At 37.0% G+C, this 22,024-nt stretch overlaps 2 protein-coding genes across 2 annotated transcripts; one reads left to right on the forward strand and one right to left on the reverse strand.

The window, feature by feature from the left end:
* Positions 1–3,617: 3,617 nt before the first annotated feature.
* Positions 3,618–8,777, reverse strand: LOC135615398 (uncharacterized). Its single transcript, XM_065113831.1, has 5 exons — positions 8,456–8,777; positions 8,273–8,363; positions 6,741–6,864; positions 4,499–5,548; positions 3,618–4,319 (listed from the first exon to the last, which is right to left on the reverse strand). The coding sequence occupies exons 1-5, from the start codon at positions 8,652–8,654 to the stop codon at positions 3,918–3,920; spliced, it is 1,866 nt and encodes a 621-aa protein (XP_064969903.1). The 5' UTR covers positions 8,655–8,777; the 3' UTR covers positions 3,618–3,917.
* Positions 8,778–16,151: 7,374 nt separating this feature from the next.
* LOC103989778 (dof zinc finger protein DOF5.7-like) lies at positions 16,152–17,552 on the forward strand. Its single transcript, XM_009408727.3, has one exon. It carries the CDS (start codon positions 16,440–16,442, stop codon positions 17,346–17,348), a length of 909 nt encoding a protein of 302 aa, XP_009407002.2. The 5' UTR covers positions 16,152–16,439; the 3' UTR covers positions 17,349–17,552.
* The last annotated feature ends 4,472 nt before the right edge of the window (positions 17,553–22,024 follow it).

Raw genomic sequence — 22,024 nt, forward strand, 5'->3', positions numbered from 1 at the left:
TTATGTTCATTTACCAGTGATGATACTTGGATTTCTTATCTTTCGGTAAGATGTACTGTTTTCACATATGCTTTTGCAAAAAAATAGATGAAGTTTATATTTTAGCTTATTACAGTGTATGACGTTGCGAGTAGGAGAAGATGAAGTCCAAAGCCCTTGCTTTAGACATTGGACTGTGAAACAAGTTGCTTGCATAATGAAGATGAAGGTTAGAACTTGAGTTGGGCATGTGACAATGGCTGTGCTTTTGAGCATATTGCTTTAAAGACACACCTGGATTTTGTGCTAATACATATGAAGGTTAGACTATGGATGTTGCTTCAAGGACAGACCTGGATTTTGTGTTGATACATATGACAATGGCTAACCCCATCCCCCAAAAGCCCCCTACTCACTATTTGCAAATGAAAAGTATTTGATGTTGGGGGTTTTCATGGCTCCATAATAAGAAAAATGCATGTTCCTTTAGTATAATAATCTTAGTCTTTTTTAGATCTTATTGGTATCGAGTAGATGAGAAGAAACAAGCACTATGAATCCTAGCAATCTCTTTGAAATGGATGTCTTTAACTGTCTAAAGTAATAAGTAGAGTTGCTAGAGAAAAGTATATTTTTTATAGTCACTTGCTTAATTATGTTGAGCTACCTCACCGATATGAATTAAACATCAAGTACTGTAGGTCACTTAGCTTTCTACTAAGATGAAGAGAAAAGGAGAGTGTGCTACAACTTACCATTTCATGCAAAAGTTGAGGATGATAGTTAATCTTCTTTTTTCTTTGAGTCCACTTATTATTCTCCTCATGGTAGGAAGAGAAATACGGTGACCAAACCTTTTATCTGTGCTCAACATCTCCTAGGTGAATTCTGTCAAGTTTAATTATGTGAGGGAGAGATAAATCTCCAGCTGTTCTGGAAGATTTCCTCTGACAACTCAAACACACAGAGGATATTTATGAGCTTTTGACTGAGGTGTATATGCTTTGGAGTTAGGGCACTGGCAGAAGAGGTAGGTACACATGCTTTAGTTCCCTCGGCTTGCAACTCCTGACTCACTCATGGACATGATCATATGGGGGCAAAAGAATTACTCATCATACCAAACAATTTCAGCTCATTTACTAACATTAACTTCATCAAATGAATGCTATACTGTTGTAGGGTAGAGAACATGTGCTGCAATACAAAGGTGAGAATATACATTCACCTGATGCCAGTGACACTTTCCAAAACATGAATGAATCAATCTGAGTTGAACTAGAATACTTGATACTAAAGGGATTGTTTCATGCTTGCAAACATGGTTTTGTGGTCTAATCTGAGACTACATATGGAAGCTTTGAAGAGTAAGGGAGCCCTAACTTACACAAGTTTTACCATTTGCACTGAGTCATCTTTTTTGCTAGTTGTTGCATGTACCCTTCCAACCAAGCTGGTCCACACTTCATGTCATTTTGTAGCAATTGTTTTGCCAACTGCCTCAATCCTTGTTTGCATTTTAGTGAGTGTAAAGCTTCAACAACATGGGATCATTTCCTGAGCTTGTTCATGACATGTCAATGTTAAAACCATACCAACACTTGTTTCCTTCTTTTTTCTTTTCTTTACCTTTCATTAGATGTGATGAAATGTTCATTTGGTAGATGAAACCCTGAATAATAAGATACATTTATTCCAAGAGAATATTGACTTTTGAATATATTAACATGAGAAGAAAAATGCAATTATCAACATAATATTGCAAAAAAAGGATGTGAAATGAAATTTTCTCTAAAAATGTACCATGCAGAGACAATACAAGGTAGTGTAATCTTTAAATCCTGAACTGCCTTAGACCTAATGGCATATATTAGCCAGTGTAGGTAGCAACAAGCTAGTAGTGGTCCTTGATACTGTAGGACAACTCCCATGAAAACTTGGTCACATGAGCTGCTGCTGCTTCCTTTTGTGATATCTTTCCATGGGGTCATTGTCAGTGAACTCAGTTAATCTCCATACTTTGAGCAAGTGGCAAAGAGTTATAGAATACTTCAGGAGAAAAAAGAAAGAAGAGTCACTTGTGATGGCACATTGAAGTAGAGTGTAAGAGAGAGAGAGAGAGAGAGAGGGAGAGAGAGAGAGAGAGAGAGAGAGAGAGAGAGAGAGAGGTGGGGGGAGTGGGGTGGGGGAAAAGAGAAGAAAGTTGATGGTATATAGTAGCAGTAGATATGAGAGTTTGCTCTCTTGTCAAGCAAAGGTTTGAAGGCATTAAGATAATGTGTTTTGCTTCTTGTTAAACTCATACTACTTTATTGCACAATAATGCTAAATCCTACAAAATTAGAGAAATAAAAATAAATAACAAAAAATATTAATTTTGAAAACCGAGTATTTTAGTTCATAAAAAGGGAGAACTTTTTTATATGCTGTCGCAAGCATAATTTGTTTTTGCAAGAGATTGATGGGTTTGGGGGATATTAAGAATATAAATGAACATATCATATCTCTTTCTATTTGAGTTAAGCTTTTTAATGGATTGATAGACTCTTAAAATTTAACATAAAAATAAGCTTAAAATAAATTTTATATTCGACCACCTCAATAGGGGGAGTACTAATGATAAAAATGAATAGCTCGGTCTTATCAATTAACTTCAATTTTTGAATAATTTTATAACCAAGGATAAAATATTCATATGATAGTGCTACGATTATAGGAAGAAATAATATATAAATTATGGAAGAAATTGGTTGAAGCATGCGGGAAATAATAATCATTCTTTTTCTGTGCTCCACTGATCAACAACACACAGGATTTCCCAAGTTTTCCTACTTAATTGTTCTAGCAAAAATAAATTTCATTGTGTGTATCACTTGCATGAACACCACATGTTGACCAAAACTTGACCTTCTGGACAATATAAAATTTCTCTTCTTCCAGTTGAAGCTCAAATCCTTGTGAAGAAATGCACAAAGTAGTTACATGTTCATCCCTGTTGGGTAATTGATAGGAAGCATTTATTACACACTTCATCAACAACGCATTCATATTGGATAATAGATAGATACCATAAGAACAGAACTGGCGCCATCTTTTCACCTCACTCCTGTCAAAGGAATAGTAATAATTCAATTCAGCCCTACCAAGGAGGAAAACCTAATTTCCATGCAGTGATTAGTAGTATTTTACGGCAGTGATTAAGAACTGAGAAGTACAATATGGATCCATTGCATTCATATTGGGAATGGCCTTATTCTTAACTCTTGTGGTTGTGAAAAAAAATAAAAGAAAGAGAGAGAGAGAGAGAGAGAGATGGCATTTGTTTCAACTTTCAATCAGGAATCAACTCATCCTATGAATTTTGATCTCAATAATGATTCTTCTAACACTTACAAAATGTGGGCATTATTGATGTTCATGATAAGATGTGATAGGTAACATAAATAGGTATAATATAGTCTTTGCTTGACCTTAGGGAGTTGTGGTGAAGTATTTGAATTCCTGGGGACAACCTAATCAATGGAAGTGACCAGAAGTGAAAACAAGTGGATGTTTTTACATATCTATATTGTTACTATTACATCACCAATATATATGTATAAAGACTCTCTGCTAGCTACGATGAAACAGGTTCTACATGGCACACTGGAACTGTCACCAGTCCACTAAATTAGCCATTACAATAAAACCAATGTTTGACAATAACATCAGTCTTAGGAACCAAAATGGAATATGTATTACATTGTGGATTGGATCAGGTATTCTGATCTGTTAATATCAATTGGATAAAACATATATCCACATCAACAGCCTCTAGTAATAAAGAGAAACAAGCCTTTGATAAAACATGGGTTACCAAACAACAGAACAGCATATCACCAATCAACCATCACAAATGCACGGAGCACAGAGAACAAGAACCAAACTGTTATAGAGGATCAAAAAGGTTCCGGAAGAGGCTCAAATCGGTGATCAAACAGAGAGCCTTGATCAGATTTATCATCGGCACTTAGAAGCCAGCTTGCATTCTTTAAGTCCTCTTTTGTCAGCATCGCATCGTACCTGTAGCTACCATATAGATCTATGTCATTCATTCTCTCCCTTCTCATAAGGTTTTCCCTGTCTGGAGACTTGGTACTAGTGTTCATGTTATACAATACGCCTCCATTGAAGTCCCCAGAGGTTCCATCATAACTACCATTTTCGGCAAGGATTTCATCATTAGAGACAGGAACAATGGTCTCTGACACTCGAGCAGTTCGACCTTTGGGAACTGCAGACCGGATACTATGAGGAAAGATTGATGCACCCCGAATGCCCCCCAAGCTTTGTCGAATGTCCTACACCCACACATAAAGAAGACCTCAGAAGTTTGATCTACTATATATTAAGCATCTATGAACTATGTCATTATCCCGCTTTAGCTCATTGCAGACAAAGCAGGAAACAGAAACTCTTTTGCAGGAAACTTAAATGCTTAATTCAAATTTCTGCATGCATAAAAATAACTGGAGCATACCATATGCTTAATAGCCATGTCGAGTGACTTCTTTGAGATTGTTCTTCCAAATCCGGTGTTCTCTGTAGAGGAAACCGGTTTAATATTCCTGCGAGGTCCAGCTTCAGAACCCACAGGCTTTTGGTTATCAGATGAATTAGCATAGTGTCCATTGCTATGTAGAGGAGCTTTTGGTGGATTTTCTGGGAACTTGCTCCGAGAAATAATTGGTAAAGATAGCCTCCGGTTTGTAACAGAAGGAACCACTGGTTCAGAATTCGAACTAGCTCGGATGGTAAGTGCCATTCCTGGACGTGCCCTGCCAGCAGATAGAGGACGCTCAGGCAACTTTGTCCTTAGGTTTGGTGGCACATCATTGGGAAAATCTGGGAGATTAATTGGCCGCACTGGAGCCCTAGGCCGTGGATTTGGGGAGCTGGGACGAGATGAAGATACTGTATTTGCTGGAGCCCGAGGCCGTGGATTTGGAGAGCTCGGACGAGAAGAAGATGCTGAATTTACTGGAGCCCGAGGCCGTGGATTAGGAGAGCTGGGGCGAGAAGAAGATGTTGAATGTGGAACTCGACCATTGCTAACTGGCAAACGCCCAACAGATGGGGACCGCCCTACAGTCGAGGTTGGTGTTGTTGTTCGAGCAATGGGCTGACGAGTGGGCGTTGACGGCCGGGAAGTCAAACGTGCTACTATGGAACTAGAGTTTGAGTTTACACTGGTAGAAATTTGAGATCTAGAGGTTGGAGTTGCAGGCCTAGAATTCTGTGATGGTTCAGATTTAAGACCTGGAGAGACAGAGGTTGGTCGGGTTTTTTGAGGAGTGGATGAACGGATCGGCACAGGACGAGAGACTGGGGTCGATGACTTTGCAGCTGAAGGGGTAACCGGTCTCTTGCTTGGGGTTGATGGCCTTGAGGTGACCGAAGCAGAGCTAGTATTGAGGACTGAGGTTCGATTGTTATTAGATACATAGCTAGATGAGACAGAAGCACGAGTGACCGAACTACTTCTAGCAGGTCTTACAGAATGGCCATTCTCTGTTTGAGAAACAGAAAGCTGCACAGCAGATAGAAGAGTGAGATGCATTATCAAGACCCCCTTGTGCTAGCATTTTATATGTACAAACAACAAATGGATCAAGGGATTTTGTGCACTGGTATCCATCATAAAAAGCACATGATGCAAAATGATTGCAGAGAAAATCAATGCATTGATTCTAGCCCTACGAGTTTTTTCTATAATAAATTTTTGTCTCAAGTTAAGAATTTCTTTAATTTTTCAAGAATATATGAGATACTTGTTGGATTCCTACCCTATCATAAGGGTTCCCCTAGGAAAATATACAGATTCCAATACAACTAAAAAAGAAAATGTTAGTAGAAGTAAAAAAATGAGCTTCTTATAAGAAAACTCATTGATACATTGTGCAATGAAACTTTCTACCTTCAATAACTAAATAGCAAGTCAAATATGTGTCATCATATAAAGAAACTCAATCCAATTAAGATGAGTAATAGTAAGTTTACTTTAACAAAATGAAAGGTATGCTTTCAAACCATATCCTGAATAGAAATTAAATAAAAATCACTCAGAAACTAACAACAATATATATAGTGCTCCAATTTTTAACCATCTTATTAGGTATTGTAGCATCCCAAGAGCCTTGCCTAAATAGATTAATTGCATGTAAAGGCCTCCTCTTTAGGCTACTTGCATGTTAAATAACCATTATGAAGACCACTAAGTTTGGAGAATTATTCTCCTGTAATTTGTGCATATGCAATCAATAATAACAATAAGAAACTATAATGTCTCAACTATTTGAGTTAAGCTACATGGTCCAAGAAATCATAAAATTACGCATATGAATCCAACAAAGTGAAGAGTTTACAAGAGATTATAATTATTAATCTAATAAATCTTAGATGCTGGTCCAAACAAGCAGGTAAGTATGAAGTTCAACATTTGTTAAGGAAATGAGCATTAGGATGAAGGTTAGTACTGAGACATGAGTGCTCTGAACTTTTCACGTCATAGAAATTTTCTAGTTTTGGTCATGAACATTGAGGCTCACCAATCATCTAATTAGATTCAACAAAAAGATTGGCATATTAAAAGAATAACATGTTCAAATCATATCAGCTTTATGGTACTAAAGGATGAACAAACATTTTGACTAAGAAACTTCTACGAAGAATATATGAAGAATGTCACTGAAATAGTAAATGCCACTGTAGAATATACAAACCCTAGATGCTCTTGTAGTTGAGGATGATCTAGCAGTAGAACTACGCTTAGGTGCCACAGTAGGTAACTGACTCTCACTAGAAACCAATGGAGCAGCCTGAGGTGTTCCAGGGGGAGTTAGAAGCCTGTTAACAGTTAATTTGAATTGACAAGTAATCAGCTTCAAATTTCATTAATGATGTCAATAAAAAATAGTCAACTTGTAATGCAAAGAAAAGAAAGAATACAGAATTTTAGTTCTAGCAGCATCAATATCTTAATGACAGGAGAAATTACAGTTGCTAAAGTGAAGATGAATATTTCTTAAACTCAAATATGTTTATAACATGCACAACTGGTCATGCTAAGTGCAAGTAATTCAGCTTTGCTAGGTTATAAGTGCCTCATACACCTTATTGGATACAATGTTGAACACACAATCTTTTTTTTTATATATTTTAGACTAGTTATAGCCACAAGAAGGGCTGTAATTCTGTTCACTATGTAAAGAAAGAACTGCAAAGAAAACTTAGTTTAGAGATGGATAAAAAGATACGTAGCTCTTTAAGATCAATATTTAATATACTAAGAAACATTGGAGTACTGCACAATTTAGTTTCATCTAAAGTCTGGACATTTGGAAATAGGTGAAATACAAACTAGCATAGGATGATACAAGAATACAAGAAATCCCTGAAATCATGCATATTTGATTTCATTTCCTAGGAAGAAAAATACATTTTTTAGTTACCACCAATAGTGGCTCAAATTATTGCTGAGAAGATTACACTGTATGCAATGGACCTTTCAAAAATTCACCCACATAGAGCTCATATACAATATTAAGATTGTGATTTACACATCTATTCCAATTCTCTTTTGGAGAAATTGTATTTTCCATCTGATGAAATCTTGGTAAATATTGGATGTGTTGTACTCATTTGATGGTTCCTAGTCATGCCTAACTGAAAGCATTCTCATTGAAGACATGCAGGGTTTAATATGCCAGTTTTGCAACTTCCTTATCCGACACTGAAAAGACACAGTATAGGACATTATCAGTAAAGGGAGAATGCTCCTACATAACAATTTAACATCATGAACTCAGAAATATGATCTTCATTCTTTCACTGTCATTTTTCTCTCAAAATATCTGAAGAAATCTCAACATGATCCTTTTTTAGCATCTGATATTATGTTATAAACGCTTGTACTTAAAATCACACTGTCCTGGATCCAATCAGGAAATACTCAACATTGCCTTCCCGAATGGGCATGGTAGTTCAGATGGTTGAAAATTACCAAAGGTTGCATTTTTCACACTCTATCGATGTTGTTGACCTTTAGTAAATCTTTATTTGAAACAGCACCAGTAATAACTAGTTTCTAAATATGTCAACTTGGGGATATATCTAAAACATCCAACTCACCAAAAAACATACAACAAAGTTGACATCAATGATTCAGTGAAAACACGGCCTTTGACATCAATGATTCAGGAATCTTACAAAACCTTACCAAGAATCTAGAAAAGCTTCAAATTGCAATATTTACCAATCGTAATCGTGCTTCCCGATGTCGGCATCCAGCAAATCATCCATGCCGATCCTCCCAATATTGGCTTCCCCAACAAATTTGTTAGATCCTAGGGCCACCACCAGCAGAAAAAAGATGAATCGGCAAACGCAGCGACGAGAAGGGAAAAGCAACAAATTCAACTAGAACAACAGCCGGGACCTTCCTGGACGTCGGATCCGGAGGCAGATCCGATAGGAGGGCCAGCGATGCGGCTTCTGGAGAAAAGATCCAGCTCCAAGCCGTCCCCCTCCGCCGACACCCGCCCTCTGCTGACGAGGCTCCTCCCGCGCCGGAGAAGCAACGACGCCGCCGTAGAATTCCTCGAAGAGATCAGCGAGTCCTCGGAGATGCGGCTCATGTGAGCGCTGATGCCATCGCCGTCGTCGGAGTGGAGGGGGGTCCTCCAAGATCGGATCCAGAGTAGGAGGCGGTTGAGAGCGAGAGAAGAAAGAGAAGAAACTCTTAAACAACGACAGGAGGAGAAAGCATGTATTGTTTTATTATTATATACACGCTTACAGATAGATAGATAGATAGATAGATGTGTAAATCTTTGTATATATATATATATATATATATATATATATATATATATATATTAAAGAAAATAGGAGCAAAAAGAGGGGAAGGTAAATTGGGTAGAAGGACTAAGAATAGTACGTGGCAGTTATCCATTGGTTTGGATTCATAAGTTGGGATTATGTGTTTTCGCCCAGCGACCAAACACACAAAGCACGGTCTCCCATTGGCAAGTCGACGCTCGGTCGCGCGAGCACTGCTGTCTCGGGCCAACCATTAATTTGGTTAGCTAATTTCCATTAATAATGAAGCCATCCTTTTTGCTAATGAAACATTTGCTCAAATATAATTGAAATTTTTTTGACAAAGTAAATATGCACCTTTTTTCATTCCATGAATTTGCATCGATTATATATATATATATATATATATATATATATATATATATATATATATATATATATATATATATATATATATATATATATATATATATATATATATATATATATATATATATTTGGATCCACATTCATTAATTTGGATAAGGATAATAGTTTACTTGGACATTATTTATTTTTCGTATGTTTGGGAACATTGCTTGACAATTTTAGATAGAAAATGTAAGATATACTTATTTTGCTTCTGTTGCATATATAGTCTTATGAAATCAAATAATGGGTGATGGCAAAACGAGACTGATCATGGATGGTCAATTATTGACTTTTAATGTAGTTTATGAAAGGCTATATATCTTTTCTATGCATTAACTTCACATAAACAATATTTTTATTTTATTTGTATTAAGTGAATCTTAGTAACTAAAGAGATTGATCATTTTTTACAAAAATAAATATTTTTTTTATCTTTTTTTTTATTTATGGATATTATCTTACCTAAGAATTTTAAATTTTTTAGACCTCACTTAAATGTAATGATATTGATGCAAATATTCTTGGCTTATCATTAGCTAAATTTAATGTATTTTTTTATTTTTTTACATATGTATATGCATACAAATTAATTATATATTTACCTCTTTTAGGTATTGAATTGGAAATATTTCTTTTTTATTAGTAGGAGGCAAGAAATTGAGCAACTTCTTTGTCCTCATCATAAGAGGAGGAGCATAGCAAGACAAACAAAACTTCGTTTAGTTGTTAGTCCTATCGACGAGAAAATGTAATATATTCTTCTTTTTTTTTTTACTTAGACCACTTGTTTATTACCATATAATTAATTCTTACATAAAAGCATTTTCATCTCAAAGTTTTTTGGTGTGGGTTAAATTATGGAGAGGTGCATTTGTAATTTTGTTTTAATTTTATGGGGTGTTTATGCACATTGATCATTTATCAATTTATATCACAGTGGACATTACCATTCACATTATGCTAACCTTTAATTCTTACATAAAAACGTTTTTATCTCAAAGTTTTTTGGCATGGGTTAAATTATGGAGAGGTGCATTTGTAATTTTGTTTTAATTATACGAATTTATCGGGGTTGTTTTATGCACATTGATCATTTATCACTTTATATGATATTACCATTGACATTATGCTAACCTTTAATTGTTACATAAAAACATTTTCATCTCCAAAGGTGCATTTGTAATTTTGTTTTAATTATACGAATTTATCGACAGTGTTTTATGCACATTGATGATTTATCATTTTATATCACAATGGACAGTTTTTTATATCATAATAACATTTAAAATAAATCTTGTTATGCATATAGACATTTTAAAGGAAAAAAAAAGATATTTGAATTTTGTTAATTTTAATGCGGCATTTATGCAATGAAAAAGGAACCTTTTGCTACGATTATATTTATTGAAGTCCATGCATTTAGATAATAGATCGACCATAGAAGCATATTAATGGTTCTTCTTAAGAGAGAGAAAAGAAAGAAATGCTAAATTAAATAGTTGCTATCATCACTATACATGGGATGAAGTTTTCAAGACTAATTTGTCAGATATGTTGAATGTTAGGTGTGCATTACCATCAATCTCTATGACATTTCTTGAGCACCTTTGTTAATTAAGCAAGAATAAGGAGAAAGAGAAATGTAGCATCAACATTAAGCTTGAGCATGGATATTGCCAAGTCATACACAACATAAATAGAATGTATGCAATTGCCATGATCACTATCGATCATCAAAACAAGATCTAAAGAGTGACACTCCAACTGACTTTAATCAATTCTTTCTTTTTACCTCTTTTTTTTTCTCCTATAGGACAATAACTACATCAATGCATGGATTTTTAGTGTCCACATCCAATAAATTTACAATTAAATATATCTATAATAGGAAATAAAATAAAGAAGAAATATGTTTTAACAAGGTCTATAGATCTTGTAGTTAAATAGGATGGGGCAATTAGTAGTTTTAGTATAAGTAGATGTAGGAGATGTGGAAAGATTATAATGATAATATCTACAAATGAAAATCTAAACATTCTTGATTTAATTAAGGATATTGTCTTATACAAAACTTAATAATGAAAAAAGTATTCATTATTGTTGTTTGATCCAATAAATTAGATTGAATTAGGTTTATTCTATACTAATTTCTTTTATTTTTGCAGCAGTGTAGTAGTTTATTTTTAGTGGCTTCACAATGCCACTCGCATCAAAAGCCATAGCCCATGGGGACAAAATGGAAGTAGAAAGCATAAATGTCTTTTCTTTCAAATCAAAATGCAGCTCTGAAAGTGACATTGCTCCAACCAAGCCATCATTGGCAATTGAAATAATAAGAGGTCCCAAAGAGACAAAGACATAATTGAATTATAATCATTAATTTAGTTTGGGAACTAGTACTTGCTCTCTCCACTAATTTAAAGAGTTGTAGACATATGCCATTCACCAAAGTCCAACAAAAAAATTAATCACAATAATTGCATGGAGCATTGAGATCCTTATTTCAAACATGAAATTATATTACTGATGTTGGTTTAGCTTTTAATTAGCTTGGTTCTTCTTTTCCATTCCTTCTCAAGTCTCCACCACTTCCATCATCCTAAACTAATGGAATTGTTTGCCACCAACTAAACAAGAGATCTCATGTAAGGATGTGTTGGCTTTTCAGTAAACCTAAACTAGCTTCATGCAAGTGCTTTCTGATTACTTAATTATCATGCTTTCTTTCAGAACATGTAGGTGTCATCTCAGGTGACATAGAAGAAATAGATTGGAGTGGCATTGATAACATGAACTGTGAAAGCAAGAATAATAGTCTCAAAAGTAAGCTGAGATTGTTATGAATGAAAGTCTTTACTTTTGAGTGTATTTATTATTCTCCTCTACTGTTCTTCGTTAAAGTTCATTAATTTTCCACCAAAATTTCCAACTACCACATTAGCTTTTGAATGGATCTCTCATCTGTATTTGATTCGAATGCAAAGTCCAACATTGCTTTCTTCCTTTCGTTCTTTCATCTCAAGCGGATGGAATAGTTTGCATGTGGAAGTCCAACTTGATGAACTTTGTCACCACGATCCAGGAAGCATGAAAGGAGAATGATGCAGTGGATGGTGCTTTTATATCCACAAAACCAGAGAATGGTAGTGGGGTTTATGCCATCACCTTGCAGAGAATGAAATATGCACAAGAGATATCCTGTTGCCATTCCTTAGAAGCCAAGATTTGTAAATAGCTACATTCTTTCTTTATTGTTCGTGTCATCATGGTTGTCATCACAATGATCATTCTCCCTGGTGATGACTGCCACTACATCATGGCAGATACAACCTTCAATCAATGCAGTATCTAATAGTTTCAGTATCAGGTGTGCATGGGATGAAATCCACAGAAAAGAAAGACCTGCGAGATTGTGTAAAGCTTTGATTCACAGATGATGATGCCATGGGAAGCTAAATTTTGGATAAACTTCAGATCTATGACTAATTGGGTAAACTTAGAATGTTGCAGATCTCCTACTGTCTATGATTGATGAATTGCAATCACATATGCAACTCATGCATTTGTAGGAGCATCTTAAGATTACTAACCCTGCTACTGAGAGTGAGTGCCTCCTGCCATGACCAAGCTAATAAATCTGTGCACCTATCTTTGATCATTAGCAGCTTCTTCTATAACCAACTTCTATCATCTGTTGGGTTACAAAATATTTTTGGATTCTTGGAGCCTAAGTATTCCAAGGAATCCCAGTATGGAAATGATTTTGCTGGGAAGGAAAGAAATCTTATGAATTAGAATTTTAATTTTCATAAATATATCATATATCATTAGGTGTTAATAAGAGTAAGATATGAGGAAATATTTTGAGCACTCCTAAAATTCTTTCTAGTGCATATAGGGAGATTATGAGAAAATATTTTTTTCTAATTTTATCTATAGATATAGACAAGAAATATTAAACTATATAAATCTTTCTCTTAAAAAGAATAAAATCTGATTGGAAGTAAAATAAAAGAACTTTGCGTTCACTGCACACTATTCAAATTCTGACTTGACTCATAAGCTTTGGTTGACTGGTATGACACCCACCATATAAAGTATTTGGTAGTGTTGTATGATTATTTGAGATCGTAAGTCCCTTATATTTGAGATTTATAAAAATATTATATTTTTAGTTAAGTTTAAAGTATTTAAAATTTTATTTATAGTTTTTGTTAAGATTTTTTTATATATATATCTTACTCTATCTCGCTTCTGACCATTAATATTAATCATTTTATTTCTTTTAATTATTATATTTATATATTTTTTTAAGTACATGTCCGTACCATTCTAGACGATTCTTTCTCATCTTATCATCTATCAAATCGATCCTGAATAAATTTTTTTTTCTAACTTTCCTAATGACTTTACATATCCATCTTAATATTCTTATCTCGATAATAATAAAAATTATTTTTTATATTATTTTTTAACTGCCCAACATATTATTTTTTAAGTAATTACCCAAAGTTCCATACGACCATTAGGATTTCAATAAATTAAACCATCACCTTAACTGGATATACAAGAAACAAACGAGGAAAAAAACAATGACTAATTCTATAATTGACTCAATCTTGATCTTCATAATTTTTTGGTATGTCCCTACAAGATTATCATCTTGATTCAGATATTGTAGCCGTTGTTGATTGCAAGTTAAAAGTACCATTGCTGCACTACTGCATATTATTTGTTGTAGGCTAAATATGTTTAATATTGTCTTCGTTAACTGTAGGATAAATTATTTATTACTGCAGTATAATTTGTAGGGTAAAAATACACCCCTATATTTATCGCAAGCCCACACAAAGTTTTAGTTCTTGTATGTTGGGTTGACAGCCCATAAGTAACCATAGTGGACTTTAATAACCCATAGCCTATTTCTCCATTAATCTAATCCTATATCTAATAGGAGGGTGTGATGACTATGAAAATAGGGAGAAAATTTACAACAACGAGGTAGAAAATTACAGCAACAATTTGAGTCAAAAAATAGAAGAAAAAGATAAAAAAAATAAGAGAAGGAAAGTGAAGAAGATAAAGACAACGCAAAGAGATTTTTCTTAATCATCTAAGTAATGTTATCATCTCATCAGATCCTTTATAGAGAGTTTGGATATTATACACAGTGACGTAATCTTTGTATCTCAATTATTCTTTTGAAATTGTTATTTGAGTTTTGGGTAAAATATTTTAAGATTTATATATTCATTATTTTTATAGTGGGTTATCTTTGATTTACCTTGTGGTTTTTATCCAGAATTTTTTACGTAAATCTTAATATCATATTTGATTGTGATTTTTATTTAATTTCACTATATGTTACGATCTACTTGTATTTGTTCGTATATAAATTTTTTTTTTGTTTTTCCTCTCATTGTAAGTGAATCTTGCCATGGGGGCTCTTTTCGCGAAGAAGAAGAAGCCTGAAGCGAGGTCAGCTTGTTGTGTCAGTCCTATGTATCTTTACCATCACTGTCATAAACGAACCCCTCGGATCCTGCGTGCACTTGCACCCTTTACTCTGTGTCGCCAACTTGTTCACCCAGATGGCATTTATATCCCTGAGATCGTGTGGCAGGAGCTTCTCCTTTTCCTTCTCTGCTACCAACGCAACAAATGGCATGATAAGAGGGAGCATGATGATTAGTGGATGAGTTAGATGATGCGTTTGATGAGCTCCGGTCTCTTCCTTCACGAGAATCCCAGCTCCTGTAGTCACGAGCTTCCAATTCCCAACTCCACCACGGCATTGGCGCACTACCATTCCAATTGCATGCACTGTTGGCCTTCCCGGATTAATGCACAAGCCATTGTTGATGGTCACACGACGCTGATGGCAGTCTAGGTGGAATGAGGTACACTGCCGTTTCTGAAATAGCTTCATCGGCTCTACTGTTGAGCGGCAGATCCTCCGTCCCTGTTCGACGTCAGCCAAGGGAAAAGCCGAGCTCTGAGATGCCTACCTATTCCCAAAGATATCATCCAAATGACGAACGGGAAAGGCACGGGTCTCCCCTCCTCGGATTGCGCGAGTAGGAAGAGAGATGGAAAGCCCTACCTTTCCATAGCCTGTCACCCTCTGATCTCCGTACCTGTTTGCCTCCTGCAGTCACTGCAGCAAATTCCAAATGATAGAAAAATGGAAGAGCATTTTAGGAGGCAAAGGTTGACATGAATAGGTGGAGAACAGACAGTGCTCCTACTAATGATCCGAGTCTTCTTAAACGTGTGTAAGAAGATGGGTAGAAGAGAGGAGACAAAGACCTCTGTTCTCGGAGGAGAAAGCTGCATGCCTGCACTGCTGCTGTGGCCGCCCAGTAGTAGTCAGAGCATCATCTTTATCAAGCCTGACAGGAACTTTATTTATCTGCAAGCTCCCATGATGCATGGGGTCTAACACTGTTGCTCATTGTGTAGCAGTCTGCTCCTACCTTTGATTCCTCCCACCGTTGGGAGTTCGCCGAGGGGAAATATAGTGGTCAAAAAGCAGCAGTGAAACTATAGCTTAGGCAGTAGATTCTAGTTGAATCACATCAAGTGGAAGGGTAATGAATTGCAAGTGGAATAAGTTTATGGCAGCTTGATCTGTATGAGAGTGCACTCCCACCATGGCTCTTGTTTTTGTATAGAGTCAGTTGGAATCAGATGGCTTTCCTTTCTCCTTGATATTTTATGTCTGCACTCCTTTCTCTTCTTAGCCACTCACCTCACACTCTCTTCCTAGTCTGTGTTTACACTTTCTTTTATTAAGATCCTTCAGCTTCTGCTGCTTCCCGTGCTTTACTCTCTCTCTCTCTCTCTCTCTCTCTCTCTCTCTCTCTCTCTCTCTCTCCCGCACCCCTCCCCCCCCAAAAGAAATCTCCATGAAGAGTCTCTGTTCATCTCACCTGTCTCAAGCTAATTGTAGAGCCACTTGATGAACAGTTTGCGATCGATCTCCCACTTGATGGCACTCACAAGCATCAAGCAAACCTCCCTCTACCTATTAATCCCCATGCATGCATGAAGCCGTTTAGTAGGGGGCTTGCTCTTTCCCTCCGCCGCAGGAAAACTAGCACGACCACAAGACACCCACCTTCCTCGTATCCATTTCCCTCGCCATCTCCAAAGGTCACTGTTCCTCCGTTACCCCCCTAAAGAAGGATATGGCTGATGGCCTGCAAAGCTCGGGTGGCTGCAAGAGCACCGCGACAGTGCGGCCACCGGAGAAAGGCCTCAAGTGCCCGCGGTGTGACTCTTCGAACACCAAATTCTGCTACTACAACAACTACAGCCTGTCCCAACCGCGGCACTTCTGCAGGACCTGTCGAAGGTACTGGACCAAAGGCGGCGCACTCCGGAACGTGCCCGTGGGTGGCGGCTGCCGCAAGAACAATAAGTCCAAGTCTCCGGCGTCGTCCTTCCTTCCGTTGGATTCCTTCTCCGGAGTTCCTGAAATAGGCAGTAGCCTCAAATTCCTCGATGGAGTGCCCACGTCGACGGCCATGGATTTCCACATAGGTCTGCCCCCTGTCTCAAGGCTCCAGTACGCTCCAGCTGCACCAGGGGTCTTCAGCAGCAACCAGTTCATCACCTTCAGGGACATATCACACAGTGCAACATTCTCTTCTGCTGCCACTCCTGCTGTGGGTGCGTATAATGAAATCGGCGGTAATTCATCCTCTGCTGCTAACAGCGGTAACATTGTTTCATCCGTCGAATCCCTGAGCTCCATCAACAATGACCTCCATTGGAAGCTTCAGCAGCAGAGGCTGGACATGCTCCTTGGAGGAGAAGCCCATAAAGAGAGTCGCATTTACGGTCCGGACCAGCAGAAGCTTAACTCTTCTAGGGTAGCAGAGAGACCTACAGATGATGTTTGTGAGGGCAGTGGATCATCAAATGCTTACGTTAGTACATGGTTCCTGGAGAGCTCTTACGCCATGCCTCCTTCAACCAGTATAATTAACTGCAGCACCAACAGTAGTACCAAAAACAACTGCAACATCAACGCAAGCTATTGGGATGGAATCCCAGCATGGAGTGACATGCCACAGTTCACCACAATGCCATAGAAACAAAAAAGGCCAGAAATATTAGGTCTCTGAGGTCATGGGTAATCGTTTGCAGTCAAGCAATTAGAGAGCTCAGAAGGTTACAACTATTTTTTGCTGTCTTCTTCTGACAAACATTCTAAGCTTCTACTTTCCTTCCTTGTTCCATTTCGATAGCTATGATTAGGTCAAGATATATATATAGCTGAAGTTGATGTGTTGTCAGCTGCTGCTTTTTCCTACAAATCTCTCTCTCTCTCTCTCTCTCTCTCTCTCTCTCTGCAGGGTTTTAGTTCTCGTAGTACAATAATAATATCCACCTTAGCTGGTAGGTCTTCTATTTTGATTTGTCATAGGTTTAGCCTGACACCAAAAACTCTCGTGTCTATCAATAGAGCTTAAGTGATATCTGATACAAGATCAAAATAATGTATGGAATAACATTCTAATATTTTTTTATTTTAATTAATTTATAATTTAAAGATTAATCATATATTTAAATAATTAATTTGATTAGGTAATTTGAGTGTATAATTGAGAGAAATCCTTTTCTCAAAATTTATATAAATATGTATCACCTCAATGAATAAAATTCTTCCTCTTCACGATAATTTTTTTTCTATTCTACATGGGATCACAGTCCTCTTGTTTCAAGTGAGAAAGACTTTTCTTCCTCCCTCCTCTTATCCCTTCCCCATCAGCCGACCAAAGATGCCTACTCTATTTTATTCCACAACAACTATCGGAATCATTCCATAACAGCTATTGAAGCCATTCCCCTTTCCCAATTATTGTCTTTCCTTAAATCGGACACCCCCCTCCCTAAAGCAGGAGTCGATCGTTGCTCCTCCTCGATTGTTGCTCCCAAAGCCCTTCCCAATTACTACTCTTGAACCCTCCCCACAACCCATTCTTGGAACTAAAGCTGGAGCCAGAGCCCTCCTCGATCGTTTGTCCATCCGAAAATATTCAAGTACCAAAAGAATCAACCCTAATGACAAATCATAACCACAAAATATGGTTACATCGAGATCATCTTATTCTATAAGTCATTCAAGCCTTAGTTATTGGCACATAGCACTACTAATCTCTTCATGCAACATTGTATCAAAAACATAATCCAAGTTACAAATCACCTTCACAAATCACTCTCATGCTCGCATGCTAAGTCTTTAATCTATCTTGATAAAAATAACCAAAATAAAAAGTACTATTATTGATTATATGTAAAATCTAAAAGTTATTATAGATGATTTAGCTTTAATAGGTCATCTCTTGAGTGATGAAGAAGTCATTGTTCATACTCTCAATGGCCTAGGAGATGAAAATAAAGAACTAACGGTAGCAATTTAGGCATGTGGCTCATATCATTTGAAAAACTATATGACATAGATTAATATAAGTCATAGTCCAAGTTACAAATCACCTTTGAGAATCACTCTCGTGCTTGTATGTTAAGTATTTAATATACTTTAATAAAAATAACCCAAGAGGAAAGTACTATTATTGATTATATGTAAAATTTAAAAGTTATTATAGATGACCAAGCTTTAATAGGTTCCCCTGAGTAATGAAGAATTCATTATTCATACTCTTAGTGGCCTAGGAGATGAATATAAAAAACTAGCTGCAACAATATAGGCACGTGACTCACCTATATCATTTAAAAAACTATATGACAAGTTGATTGATTATGAAACATATCTAAAATGAGAAGAAAGAATGATGGGACCAACTAACACTACTTAATTTAATCAAAAATCCAAAAGAAAGAGCAATCAAATAAGAACTTCAATAAAGGATAGAATAAGATGGCTCTTGGACATATGATAACCACCCCACCCCCCCCCCCCCTCGGGCTGAAATGATGGCAACTACAATCCAAAAAAGTCAAGAAATAACTTCCACTATAACTACTAGCCGTTTTGGTGTCTCAACATAACAATAAATTTAAAGTCATTTGCTAACTTTGTAATAAAATTGAATACACAACAAAAGTTTATCGATCTTGATCTAAGCCTATTATCACACCGAATTGACCTCAAGCAAATATCATGACTACTCCAACTACTAATCTAAGCAATTGGATTATTGATTCTAGCACTTCTCATTATATCACCTCTCATTTATATAATTTATCTATTCACAACTATAGAGGCAATGAAGACGTCATCATTGGTGAAGGTAACGGAATCCCTATTACTCACATTGGTTCTACAACACTTTAATTCACATGCAAATACTTTCACACTTAATGATATTTTATATACACATTATATTAGAATGAATCTCATCTTTGTTTCTTAATTCTGTAAACAAAATAATATCTTTATTGAATTTTTTTTTGACTTGTTTCTTGTGAAGGATCTTTTTATATTTGAGTATAGGAGCATTCTTGGTCCGAGACCAAAATAAAGATAATATCTATGAATGACCGGAAGCTTCATAAATCACCCAAACAATTACTCTTGCTTCAGTTGTTGCTCTAATAAACGTATGGTATCGTCACTTTAGTTATTCTTTCATTCAATAATAGTTGATTTCTCGTTATTCCCTTCCAACCTTCAAATCAAGTAGAATTGAAACTTATTGTGATACTTGCTTTAGTGATAAAAGTCATAGACTGCCTTTTAAAATATCTTCTATATCCTCTCCAAACCACTTGAAATTATTTACGTTGATGTCTAGGGCCTTACTATCACAGACTTAGTTAGTTTTGCCTAAGTCATGTGGCACCCTTACATGTCCGTCCGCAAAGGTCAGCCTCTCCGAAACCTCCCATGGTCCCTTAGGACCTACAAAAGAGAAAACGGGTTAGAAAAAGCGTCTCACTCGGGATCCACAAGCAAATATTTTCGAAAACACTTCATAGCCAATGCAAATTATAAACAGACGTTACAAGCTCTGAACGGTTACACAACAAAGGGTCAAAATAATCCACTACAGACCAAATTCTCTCATAAGTGTCCACATTTCATAACCTTTATTTACAAGTCTAAAATGACCACCAAACCCAACTAAAATGGGGCTGTTAAGCCTTCACCGTCCTTCTGTATGTTGTGCAAAGCATGAATAAACCAAAAGACATGGACATACATAAGTATTACATCAAACATCTTGTTTAGAATTTTGTCCATGACATTCTCCTCCACTTATTCCTTCGATGTCTTCATCGAAGCCTTTGCCGACACTACAACTCCTCGCCTTCGCTGAGTCTTCAATCTTTTGCTTCAGTTGCAATGTGCCTCTTGGCTTCTAGTTGCACTTTGTTGCTATTGTTGAGTAGTCAAACTTTTGATCCACCATACTACTTTAACTCGCCAATGACTCTGACTCTAGTGTGGGGTTGGCTGAGTTGTGCTGATCCTTGTTGATTCCTACGGATCCATCAGATGAAGGAAAAGACCATCCTTACTATGCGCCAGTCTCTCAAATGCCTTATGCTGCTTGAATTGGGTGGGTGCTTATTGGAGCTTTAACAAGCATCGCCTTGCAAACTTATGAAGTTTTAGGTCATTCCTCCACCAAATTTGCCCATCGACTCTTCTTTCATTCAGTTGTCACTTCCAAGTAGATTTGTATCACTTTCGCTTTTGATTGTCATTTTGTCAGGAAATAAAGAGGATAATATACTCTTAGTAGCACTGATCACTATTGGTGTGGATTTGACAACTATTATCTTCAAAGAGTCTTTGAACTTATGCAGAACTCCTTTGCTGGATAGATAAGAGAATTGGGGTACTCGGTTTCGCCCATTCTCTTAAGAGTTGAGAAAGCAATGGTTACTTGACTTCGCCCGCCTCCTCAAGGGTTATACTCCATGTATCGAGGTGGTCACTGACCTTCGCCTGCTCTTTGCTCACACTTCTGAAGCACTCAAAGTGTTTGCACTCCTTACATTAAGTTAGCTACTGTGATTCACCTTCTCAATGCCATCGAACTTCTGGAATGCAGGAAGTTGTTACCCCAACTTGGAGTAAGTCTCTAATAGTTTTGGTCACCTCTGGGATTGTACCGTCTTCTCCATCAACCCTGCCGCCTACTCCATTGAGTAGCAAAAGTATAGCACCGCGTACTGCCTGCTTCATTCTTTGGTCGTGCACTCTTGCATGACTCGAAGTCCTTCACTTTTGGCTATCTTGATGAGAAGCTCGTTGACACCGATCTTACGAAGTTCCTTGGCCTCTACCCTTCAGCCTTGTTTCAGTACTTGGAGTTTGCCTCTGCATGCTCCACCTACTCGGCCTCTTTCACGACCAAGCTCTCTCCCTCCATGAGAGTAAGGGATTGATGACTTCATGGAAGTCCCGCCTTTGCGGTACCATGGCACTACCATGCCCATAGCCCTTCTATCCGTCGCCTCGCATCTATATCTCTTTTCTTCACGATCAGTAGATATGTCTCTGTGGCACTCCTCCAAGTCCACCTCCATTCTAACCGATGCTTTTGGGTAGCTAAGTCCCTCTAGACTCATCGTCGCTTCCTTGCCCCTTTCGACCCCCTGCTTCAACACCTCTGTGTTCTCCAAGCAGCTCCCTTTGGTCGATGGAAAGATAGACTACAACTCCAATGCATGGCCTCTGCCATTGTTGTAGGGTTTGCACTGATTCTGTTCTCCTTAGCTTCCTTGGTAGCAACGTTCGCTTACTCGACATTTTCCTCTGACTTGTCGGGCTCCCTTAAGCAAATATGGGCTT

Source organism: Musa acuminata, chromosome BXJ2-6, assembly GCF_036884655.1.
Source record: "Musa acuminata AAA Group cultivar baxijiao chromosome BXJ2-6, Cavendish_Baxijiao_AAA, whole genome shotgun sequence".
NCBI classification, from domain to species: Eukaryota; Viridiplantae; Streptophyta; class Magnoliopsida; order Zingiberales; family Musaceae; genus Musa; species Musa acuminata.

Bases quoted from the DNA above. Each gene is read 5' to 3' on its own strand.
- LOC135615398 (XM_065113831.1), bottom strand. From the start codon at position 8,654: ATGAGCCGCATCTCCGAGGACTCGCTGATCTCTTCGAGGAATTCTACG. The intron at 6,865-8,272 runs GTAAATATTGCA...AACTGTTAACAG, and splicing joins GGGAAGCACGATTACGATTG to GCTTCTAACTCCCCCTGGAA. The intron at 4,320-4,498 runs GTATGCTCCAGT...GTGTGGGTGTAG, and splicing joins ACATGGCTATTAAGCATATG to GACATTCGACAAAGCTTGGG.
- LOC103989778 (XM_009408727.3), top strand. From the start codon at position 16,440: ATGGCTGATGGCCTGCAAAGCTCGGGTGGCTGCAAGAGCACCGCGACA.